We start from the raw sequence: 11,075 nt of genomic DNA, 5'->3' as shown, positions 1-11,075 counted from the left end.
GGAGGCGCCGGCTGCGGAGCCGGGGCGGGGGCGCGGGGCCGGGCGGGGGTCGCGGAGCGGTGGGGGCGGCGGGGACAGCGCCGGGGCTCAGTGCGCTCCGGCCGCGGCCATCCCGGCGGGGCGGCGGGGCCGGGTTAAGAGCGGAGCGGCGAGCACGTGAGCCCAGGGCCCGCCCTCCGCTCTCCCGCCGCCCCCCGCCCCCCCAACCCCGCAGGGCCCGGGCCGCCGCCGCGGGAGGACAAAAGAGGCGCCGCCCCGGGGCCCCTCCCCGCACCTCAGGGGCCTCTCGTCAGGTGTGGGGCGGCGGCGCTCCGCGACCTCATCCCGCGGCCCCTCCTCGGCCACCTCTGCAAGAGCATCTCCGAGGACTCGTAGATTTGTAGGATAGAGAGGCAGGGGACTGGGGACCCCCGCGGTCGACCGGGCGACTGCCCGTCTGGGGCCGGGGGCAGGGGCGTGGCTGTGGCGCCCGCTTTCGCCTTCGGTCGTGGTACCCCGGAGAGGCTGCCCCAGCCCCAGCCCCAGCCCGGAGTGCCCCGCTTGACCCTAGGCTGTGGAAGCTGGGGTTGGGGTAGGCAGAGGCTCTTGGCGAACGCCAGGCTCCGCGCCTCTGGGATTTCTTGCACCTTCGCTACGGGTCGTGTCACTGAGGAGTCCTCCCAAGCCCGCGGTCCAGACCCCTTCCCATCGGCTCCTTCTCCCCGCCAAAGATGTCCCGGCCTCTAGGAGGGCTTCAGGGATCGCTGTCACTCCAACCATCAGGAAGGGTTGGCATCTCCGTCTGGGTTCCTGAGTCTCTCACAGGCGCCCTGTCCTTCCCCCTAGATAAAATATAAACTAGCCAGATCACTTACATGCTGCTAGCATGCCCCATGGCTCCCCCTCCCTTACTAATCCCAATCCTTAGGAGCAGAAGACACCTCTGGAGTCCCCCAGCATTCCCTCTCTAGTCAGACTAGGCTGCCCTGTCTGCAAAAATACTGGCCCTCCCAAGCTACATCCCCGGCTGTGCCCTCCACCCAGCTCCTGGGGAATGATGGGTCCCAATGGCAGAGCTGGGACCTCAGACTTCTGCTGGGGGTGCTGAAGGCCAGGTACCTGAGATGATGTGGGGTGTGGTGGGGCATGGCAGGTGGGAACGCTGATGAGTCCCCACTCTAACCTTTTTTGTACCCATGCTAGGGGACCACAAGTCACTGAAGAACAAGATTGGAGGCAGGGAACCCCTTCCTGGGTCCTCTGCTTCCCCAAGGACCCAGGGCCTCTGCTAGGGATGAGGGAACTGCCTCTAGCTTGTGATGCCCCCATCCCCCGCTCTATTTTAGGCCCAGGAGAGGTGAGAAGGCGATTTCCCAGGAGGCGCTGACATCAATGCAGGGAACGAAGTGACTCCCCCCCACCCCCAACCACCTGCCATGCCAGACTCAGATGCTCAGCAAGGCTGAGCCAATTCTTCCTTCGCTTTGGAGACATCTCGAGAACCTCCTCCAAGATGTAGGCGCGAGGAGGTTCCTGGGAATGAGGGCCTACTATGTGGTATTCCTGGAAACTCATGATGAGTCCCGAGGGAGAGATTGTGCTCCCCATTTTACAGAGGGGGAAACTGAGGCTCTGAGAGGTTATGTGAGCTTCCCAAAGTCACACAGCTGGTCAGTGAGAGGTATGTCCCCTACTCTAGGGCCTCACTCCTCTTAGCCACCCCTAGTCCTACTTCCACCTCTGCCCTCCATTTGGGACCAGAGAGGACTGGTATATCTGGTCCCTTGCACCCTCACCACACACCCCAGACACGAAAGTGGCTGTCTGCTCCAGCCTGCCCGTGTCCCAGGGCCACATCAGCAAGTCCTGATCAGGAGTGCCCCTCAGTAGGCTGGGTGAAGTTTGTCATTTCACAGTGGGGGCCCGGGGCTGGGAGAGTCTGGGTCCTCCGACATGTCAAGACCACAGAGGAAGCCCAATCTGTGGTCCAGGTCTCTTCACCAGAGGCATGTTCCTACCACACCGGTGGCCCTGGGACCCTAGACTTCCTGTTGGGGAGACCCGATGAGCCCTAAGAGTGACTCTCCCTGGTGGCACCCTGGGCTAGTTCCAGTGGGGACTAAGTCATATGGCTCCCTGGCCCCGGTAGCCACTTACATTCCTGGGTTCCCTGACTCCCAGCAGATCTGGCTAGAACTTACTATTTTTTGTTTTGTTTTGTTTTGAGACGGAGTTTCCCTCTGTTGCCCAGGCTGGAGTGCAGTGATGCGATTTCGGCTGACTGCAAGCTCCACCTCTCAGGTTCACACCATTCTCCTGCCTCAGCCTCCTGAGTAGCTGGGACTACAGGTGCCCGCCACCACGCCTCATTTTGTTTTGTATTTTTAGTAGCAACAGGGTTTCACATGTTAGCCAGGATGGTCTCGATCTCCTGACCTCGTGATCCGCCCGCCTTGGCCTCCCAAAGTGCTGGGATTACAGGCATGAGCCACCATGCCCGGCCAGAACTTACTATATATTTTTTTCTTTTGGAGAGTGTTGCTCTGTCGCCCAGGCTGGAGTAAAGTGGCGAGATCTCAGCTCACTTCAACCTCCACCTCTGGGGTCCAGTGATTCCCTTGCCTCAGCCTCCTGAGTAGCTAGGACAACAGGCGTGTGTCACCATACCCGGCTAATTTTTTGTATTTTTAGTAGAGATGGGATCTCACCATGTTGACCAGGCTGTTCTCAACCTCCTAAATTCAGGCAATCTGCCTGCCTCCCAAAGTGCTAGGATTACAGGTGTGAGCCACTGCGCCTGGCCTAGACTTTTTTTTTTTTTTTGAGATGGAGTTTCATTCTTGTTGCCCAGGCTGGAGTGCAATGGCATGATCTTAGCTCACTGCAACCTCCACCTCCCCGGTTTGAGCGATTCTCCTGCCTCAGCCTCCCGAGTAGCTGGGATTACAGGCATGTGCCACCATGCTGTTAATTTTGTATTTTTAGTAGAGATGGGGTTTCTCCATGTTGGTCAGGCTGGTCTCGAACTCCTGACCTCAGGTGATCCGCCCACCTCGGCCTCCTAAAGTGCTGGGATTACAGGCGTGAGCCCACTGCACCCAGCCTTTTTTTTTGAGATGGAATCTCACTCTGTTGCTCAGGCTGGAGTGCAGTGGCACAATCTCGGCTCACTGCAACCTCCTTCTCCTGGGTTCAAGTCACTCTCCTGCCTTAGCCTCCCAAGTAGCTGGGATTACAGGTGTGCACCACCATGCCTGACTAACTTTTGTATTTTTAGTAGAGATGGGGTTTCACCATGTTGGCCAGGCTGTTCTCGAACTCCTGGCCTCAAGCAGTCTGCCTGCTTCAGCCTCCCAAAGTGCTGGGATTGCAGGCGATAGACCTTACTTTTTAATTTTTTGAGGGTCTCGCTCTGTTGCTCAGGCTGGAGAACTAGTGGCACAATCATAGCTTCCTGTAACCTTGACCTCTTGGGCTCAAGCGATCTCCTGCCTCAGCCTCCCGAATAGTAGGGACTACAGGTGGCGTCACCAAGCTTGGCTTTTTTTTTGTTTTTGAGATGGAGTCTTGTTCTGTTGCCCAGGCTGGAGTGCAATGGTGTGATCTTAGCTCACTGCAACCTCCTCCTCCCACTGGGTTCCAGCATTCTCCTGCCTCAGCCTCTCGAGTAGCTGGGATTACAGGTGTGCGCCACCACGTCCGGCTAATTTTTGTATTTTTAGTAGAGACGGGGTTTCACCATGTTGGCCAGGCTGGTCTCGAACTCCTGACCTCAAATGATCCACCCGCCTCAGCCTCCAAAGTGCTGGGATTACAGGCGTGAGCCACCGTGTCCAGCCTAGATTACCTCCATTTTTTAGATCAAGAAAACAGTTTGAGCTGGGCACAGCTGAAACTCCCCTGGGAAGGGGAGCCAAGGTCCAGGACGAGGAGGAATTCTCAGGTATGTAGCATTCCTGCTGGTGGCAGGACAGGGAAGGACATAAAAGATTTGCTGGTGGTCACAGTATTTTATTATAGGAAAGGGCCCTGAAATAATCTCATCCAAGCCCCTTAAAGACGAGGAAACTGAGGCCCGAGTAATAGAGGCATTTTTCTGAGGTCACAGTGTGACTTGGGGACAGCAGCTCCTGCATTCCACCCAGCAGAAGGAAGTTAGGGTGGAGCTACCAATTGGTCACATCTGCGGAGAAGGGAAAGGCTCAGCAAGAAGAGGCAAGAACAAAGGCCTCAGGACCTAGTCTGAGGAAAGCAGTTAGGGCTGGAGGGCTCTTCAGGTGTCTCGGAGCTGACTCAGGGCAGACAGCAAGGTCTGTGCTGAATGAACGAATGAGGGAATGGGCAATGGTGAGGAAAGGCAGGGGGACAGGAGAACCAGGCCACTGAGGGGCTGCTGGGACCAAGGGAGCCAGGCTTCAAGGAGGAAAGAAAGGAGAAAAGGAACCAACTTTGGTCATCAGTAGCCGTCCATGACCTTGGAATAGATGATCCTAGTGGAATGCTTCAGGCAGAGCTACCCAGGAAGGAAGTGTGGAAGGGAAGGAGGTGAAGAGGAGGCGGTAGGTATAGACTGCAGGAAGGAGCCAGAGAACAGAAGGTGGGAGTCTTCAAGTATTTGAAGTTGATTTACTGAATCGACTCAAGTGGTTTCCAGGAGAGGAGCATGGCATTTTGGGGCAGAAGGGAGAGGTGGCAAGTCTGAGAAGGAAACCAACAAGGGTGGTTGGCAAGGTGGGCTGGAGGGCCAGGGACAGACAGTGTGACTTGTGGAGGGAGGACACCTCTTCAGAAAGAAACAGAAACATGTTGAAAAGGGACTGACTGCAAGATGAAGCAGTGTCCACTGGGTCTGAGTAAAAGTCATCTGGTGCAGGAGGGGGATGTGGAAAGGGGGCTGGAGTGGAAAGGAGTCTGAGCAGTGCTCACGCCAAGGAGCCACTGCGGGACCTCATTCACATCAAGCAGCACCCATCCGTCCTGGGTCAGGTCTCAGGTATTCTGGGTTCACCTCTAACCTGAATCTACAGCCAGGAAGCCGCAATGGAGAAATGGCTGAGAAGCATTCCAGCCTTGGAGTTTGGCCTGGCAGAGATGTCCAAGGTCATGATCATTGAGATAGGAGGGGAAGGCAAGAGTACCTGGATGTGAGGTTTGGGGAATGGGTCCTGGGCAGCTGACAATGAGGGCACCCGAACCCAGCACGACGGGCTTTGTGTGAGCAGCAGGTAAAGGTATCAAAGTCTGAGACAGGGGCGAGAGGAAACTTCCTCATGCAGAGGGTGGTGTCATGAGGAATGAGGCAACCCCATGTCACAAAAGGAAAGGGATGAACCCAGCAGCACCCAGACATAAACCACGGTCTGGCTTCAGGGAAGAGGAGTGGGCCCTTAGCAGGAATCTCCATCAGGGCAAAGGAGTTTTCTTGGGAGGGATGGAGGGGCATGTCCTCTGCTGGCAACCACTCCCCAGGCAGCAGAGCCAAGTAAGTGACCAGATGAGACTGGGTAAAGGAGGCTGGGCAGGGACAGAGGCAGCCCTGCTCCCTGGAGCCCTTAGCCCTTGGGCAAGGCCGGCAGGAGGGTTGTGGCACTCACACGTGTGTGACTTGCAGGAGGTCCCATCCCACCATCTAGTGATTCTGTCCATCGCTCCTGGCCTGCAGCCCTGCCTTGGGTCACTGGATGGCAGATCAAGGACCGACATACGGCATTCCAGCCCCATCTCTTTGCTATTTGTTATTAACAAATTTATTTACATTTCCTGAACCAAAATTAATTGTAAAATTTAACAGGAAGGGGGTAACATGACCTCTAAGGTGGGCTGTACACAAAGGTGCTCTATTTCCAAACTAATAACTTGAGTCCTCACCCACAGCTGGGTCCCCTCTTCTTCCTTTGAAAGGAGATACAGAATAGCACCAGGCTTCCGGGAGCTTCAACATTTAAAGAGACAAACCCACGGACACAGAGAAGGGTGAGAAGAACCACAGTACAAATTATAATGAAAGAAAAAGTGGCCAGAGAATCGATAGCAAACCCATTTCTGTCTCCAGATTAATGGCTTGGCCGCCAGAAATGGGGGGAGGTCCTTGGGGAAGGAGAGGAGGGAACGAGGGAGGAGGGTGATGTGGAAGTTGGCAGGTGACACACTGGCCCCAGAACAGCCGAACTCTGGGCAGGCAGCTCAAGCTGAGGAGGCAGAGAAGGGCCAAGAGGGGTCCCAGAGGGGGCTGTGGCCACATCCTGGGCTCAGGGGAAAGGTCAGTGCTGGGCCCCAACTAAGTGCCCGGGGGAGGGAGCTCTGTGAGTGGCGCAGCTCGAGCCCCTCCTCTGCTTCATATGTTCCTGAGGATCTGTGTGCGGGAGCGTGGGGGGCTGGGGGAGGGGATAAACACAGGCATTTTGGAAAGCAGGAGCGGCCACATGCTCGTGGGAAAGGAGGTCGGGGTTGGGGGTGGAGCACAACAACAGCTAACCCGCGGCTCTGTAGAGAGGCAAGGGCCTGCGGAGGGCCAGGAAGCCAGGCCAGGACTCCTGCTGCCCCAGCTCCTTTGTGGTCCCTCCCCATGCCAACTTTGCCTCTGTCTCCTGGCGTGGGTGGCCAGTCTCAGCTGGGCAAGCCCACTGTGGACTCTGCCTGGTCAGGAACATGGCAGGAGGTGGGGGTAGGAGAGGGCAGCCCCCAGTCCAGATTCTCTCCCAAAGACCTGGCCAGTGGGAGGGCTGGCTCTGTTAGCTCCAAGGGACAGAAACACCCAGCGTGACAGCTGCTTGCTGGACTTCAAAGGCCAGGCCCGGGCCCCCTTCTGGCTCTTTTGGGGAAGTCCTGGGGCTCTGACCCTCCTGTGTCCTGGTCGGCCCTGGCCGGGTGTGCAGCACGCAGCAGGGGAATACATTGTATCTGTGGTCCTTCAATCTGGAGCTGCCTGGCTCCGTGAAGAGCCAAACACCTTGGGGACTCACAGGAGCAGCTCTCTGCCGGCATGGGGCTGGGGCCGGGGTTGGGACCAGGGCTGGGAGACAGGGCAACAGGGCACCTGGAGAGGCTGGGGGGCCCAGAGGCATCAGGAACAGCTGGCTCCTGCACTGGCTGGCAGGGGCTGCAGGAGGGAGGTAGACCTGCTCTCTGCAGGTGCTCCTGAGGGCTGCACACTGGTAGCTGAGTGCAGGGGGGCTGATGGCCGGCCTGGAGCTGTGAGGCAGCTGGGGAGCTGGCCAGCCTCCTGGGATACAGGGCCAGGGGTTGCACACTCAGAATCCTCAGGCCCTGGGGGCCATCCTTCCCCCGGCCGGTGGGGCTGTGTGGCCCAGAACTCTGCTGGTCTGTCTGTGGGCTGCCAGGGAAAGGGGTCTGGGAGAGAGAGGCAGGTCTGTGAGTGGCACAAGGGCTAGAGGGAGGTGAGGAGCCTGGACTCATGGCCTGGAAGGGGAAGACAGGGAAGATGCTTGCCACCAGTTGTCCTGGTGCCACAGGGGTTGGGTGCTATTGGGACAAAAAATGAAGCCTGTGGCCAGGAGGCCCCCACTCTCTTCTCAGCATTGCCATTGGGGAACTGAACCTTGCGCTTGTGGCCAACAAGTGCCAGGTCTGGGCCAGAGGAGAGTTCCATAAAACCAGAGCTAGGCAGCAGGCATTGGCAAGCAGGGTTCCTAGACACCGGTGTCTCTGGGGTGTCCATAAACACATCAAATAACCCCCTCAGGTCCTGGCAGCTTGCTATAGGTCCAGGTACCTCACCAGTCCCTGCACATTCAGCTGGTGCCTGCGTGCTGTTCACTGTCCCATCCTGCTTTGGGACACCTGACACCTGGCAGCTGTCTTCCTTCCTTATCCTGGGAGATGCTGCCCTGGGATGGGAGGGCTGGCGGGGGTGCAGAGTCTCAGGACAGAGAGGGTCACAGTCAGAAGCTGGGGAACCTGACCACCTGTTGGGACAGAAATACCCAGTGAGCTGCAGGTTTCAACTTCACAGCAGGCCTGGGCCAGGGCTGAGGGCACAGGGAGAGCCGCCACAGCTGGCGGTTCATGTGCCGAGATAGCTGCCTTCTCTGAGGCCCTGTGTGAAAGTCCTCCTGTTTGGGTCTGAACTTGCCGCAGCAGTTAGCACTGTGTGCCCTTCTCTTGGCTCTGTGGCCTGTGGTTGGGGCTGGCCAGAGGAATAGGTTAGAGGCTATTCCATTTTTCATGACTTCACAGAGGAGGCTGTGCCCTTTGGCAACTGAAGAAAGCAGTGCAGTTCCTGGCTGTGCGAGTTGAGCTTGAGGTGGAGATTTGGGGTGAGAGGTGAAGCCATAGCTCCAGGTGGGAGAGGGTCTGCCTTGCTGGCAGCAAGGGGAAGCGGAGCTCAGAAGGCCCTGGAATTCCCACCAAACCCCATGCAGTCCTTCCTTCTGGTGGTGACTTCTACAGAGGGAGAAAGACTTTACTCTTCACCTATCTAGGAGAGGCCCAAGAACTACCCCCCTGCTTCCTGGCCAGAATTGCTTATCATCCACGTCAAAGCCCGTGGGGTAGGAAGGGAGCCACAGTCTGGTCTGGGTCTAGTCTTCATCAACTGAAGCCACAAATGGAGGTCTTTTAATTTTTTTTTGGCCACCCCCAAAACAAACAGGACTGAGGATGAGGGGAAAGGAAGGTGAGAAAAGAGGAAAACATCACAGTCTGGTCCCAGCAGCCACCAACCTGAGGGTCTCTTCCCACCCAGAGGGCAACAGAGGAGATTGCAGACGCAGTTATGCTTGCCAGCATGGCACTCACCTGGGGAGGCCGGCCTGGAAAGGGATGTCTACAAAGCTGTGGCTGAGCTGGGCAATGATCCTGTCTACTTCTGCATATGGATGGGCTTCTAGGGCAAAGCCCTGGTGCTGGGCACTCTGAAGATGCTACCAGGGGGCGAGAGGAGGACAGGGCATTACATGAGGCCTGGGGGGAGGGGGACATGGAAGCTGACCTCTCAGCCCATGCTATGGCCCTGGAGGACACAGCCACAGCAGCGTGGAGATTGCACAGGAAGGACTCATCCCCAGTGAGCAGGATCCCTCAAGGCACTCTGGGAGCAGCTGCTTAGTGGGGAAGGGGCTCACCACATGGAGCTCTTCGAAGGTCTCTTGGCAGCACTCGCAGTAGCCTTTCTTCCTCCTGGGCATGGTGCGGGCAGCTGATCGCAGTCTTGGCTCTCCATCCTTGGATTCTCTGGGGAGGGTACATAGTGCAGCAAAATGGTTACTGCTGGGGCTCTTGGGGGAGGAGCCACTACTTAGGGCCTGGAGCCTAGGTCAAGGAGGGGAAGGACTGAGATGGCCAAGGGGCTGGGCAGGCACCGGAAGGCGGGCCTTCCCTGAGCTTGGTACCAATCATCTAAGAATGGCAAGAGAGGAACAAGGAAGAAGACATCTGGAGACCTCCCTGTGGGCAGCCTGTCTTATCTCTGTCCTTCTCTTTTTTTTTTTTTTTTTTTTGAGACAGAATCTAGCTTAGTCACCCAGGCTGGAGTGCAGTGGTGTGATCTCAGCTCCCTGCAACCTTCGCCTCCTGGGCTCAAGCCATTCTCCTGCCTCAGCCTCCCGAATAGCTGGGATTATAGGCACACACCACCACGCCCAGCTAATTTTTGTATTTTCAGTATAGATGGGGTTTCACCATGTTGGCCAGGCTGGTCTCGAACTCCTGACCTCAGGTGATCTGCCTGCCTTGGCCTCCCAAAGTGCTTGGATTACAGGCGTGAGCCACCACTCCCGGCCATCTCCGTCCTCTTAAACCACAGGTGAGGATGGGGTGGTGATAGCAGCAGCAAGAATCCCTTGTAGGAATTCCAACTCTGTGCTCAAACCTACACCCACATTCATGAGACCTGAAAGATGAAGGGGAAAAGGTCTCAACCACAGTGAAGGGACTGCTCTTCTTTTCCACTCTGAATGTCTCCCCAGCTTGGTTCAGTCTGTCCCTTCCCTCATGCTGCCTTGTGTCTCTCACAGTTGTCCTCACTGTCCACTAGGACTTTCAAACCTTCCTCAAGCCTGACTTTTTTTTTTAGATGGAGTCCCGCTCTGTCACCCCCAGGCTGGAGTGCAGCAGCACAATTTCAGCTCACTGCAACCTCCACCTCCTGGGTTCAAGTGATTCTTTTGTCTCAGCTTCCCAAATAGCTGGGATTACAGGCACACACCACCAGGCCCAGCTAATTTTTTTTTCTTTGTATTTTTAGCAGAGACAGGGTTTCGCCACACTGGCCAGGCTGATCTCAAACTCCTGACCTCAGGTGATCCACCCGCCTCAGCCTCCCAAAATGCTGGGATTATGGACTGAGCCACAATATCCGGCCAAACCTGACTTCTTATCTGAGTATCAGCCCCATATTTCTAACAACTAAAGGGCATTTCTTTTTTTTTTTTTTTGAGACGGAGTCTCGCTCTGTCGCCCAGGCTGGAGTGCAGTGGCCGGATCTCGGCTCACTGCAAGCTCCGCCTCCCGGGTTCACGCCATTCTCCTGCCTCAGCCTCCCGAATAGCTGGGACCACAGGCACCCGCCACCTCGCCCGGCTAGTTTTTTTTTTGTATTTTTTAGTAGAGACGGGGTTTCACCGTGTTAGCTAGGATGATCTCGATCTCCTGACCTCGTGATCTGCCCGTCTTGGCCTCCCAAAGTGCTAGGATTACAGGCTTGAGCCACTGCACCCGGCCACTAAAGGGCATTTCTATCTGGCTATCCAGCAAACTCGGCAAGTCCAAAACACTCCCCTTTTTTTTTTTTTTTTGAGACGGAGTCTCGCTCTGTCACCCAAGCTGGAGTGCACTGGCCAGATCTCAGCTCACTGCAAGCTCCGCCTCCCGGGTTCATGCCATTCTCCTGCCTCAGCCTCCCGAGTAGCTGGGACTACAGGCGTCCGCCACCTCGCCCGGCTATTTTTTTGTGTTTTTTAGTAGATACGGGGTTTCACCGTGTTAGCCAGGATGGTCTCGATCTCCTGACCTTGTGATCCACCCGTCTCGGCCTCCCAAAGTGCTGGGATTACAGGCTTGAGCCACCGCACCCGGCCTCAAAACACTCCTTTTAAAGACTTCCTAAGTATGACACAAAACCCAGAAGATATACATAA

At 56.5% G+C, this 11,075-nt stretch overlaps 1 protein-coding gene and 1 pseudogene across 2 annotated transcripts in view; both read right to left on the bottom strand.

Moving 5' to 3' along the window:
* Window positions 1-3,979: 3,979 nt before the first annotated feature.
* On the bottom strand, window positions 3,980-5,714 carry LOC115894948 (annotated as a pseudogene). The gene has a single exon (XR_004055166.1). The product of XR_004055166.1 is annotated as a protein DBF4 homolog B-like (transcript).
* Window positions 3,980-11,075, bottom strand: part of DBF4B (DBF4 zinc finger B) — a 45,066-nt gene continuing 37,970 nt past the window's right edge. Inside the window, exons 12-14 of the mRNA XM_030923833.1 lie at window positions 9,063-9,171; window positions 8,737-8,861; window positions 3,980-7,904 (exon numbers count right to left, since the gene is read on the bottom strand). Of these exons, the coding sequence (XP_030779693.1) occupies window positions 7,367-7,904; window positions 8,737-8,861; window positions 9,063-9,171 (772 nt within the window). The 3' untranslated portion in view covers window positions 3,980-7,366. The remainder of the gene's footprint in view (window positions 7,905-8,736; window positions 8,862-9,062; window positions 9,172-11,075) is intronic.

The sequence above is a fragment of the Rhinopithecus roxellana genome, chromosome 19 (assembly GCF_007565055.1).
Source record: "Rhinopithecus roxellana isolate Shanxi Qingling chromosome 19, ASM756505v1, whole genome shotgun sequence".
In the NCBI taxonomy this organism is placed as follows: Eukaryota; Metazoa; Chordata; class Mammalia; order Primates; family Cercopithecidae; genus Rhinopithecus; species Rhinopithecus roxellana.
Note: the sequence above shows the minus strand (reverse complement) of the source record. Positions and strands in the feature narration are given on the sequence as shown.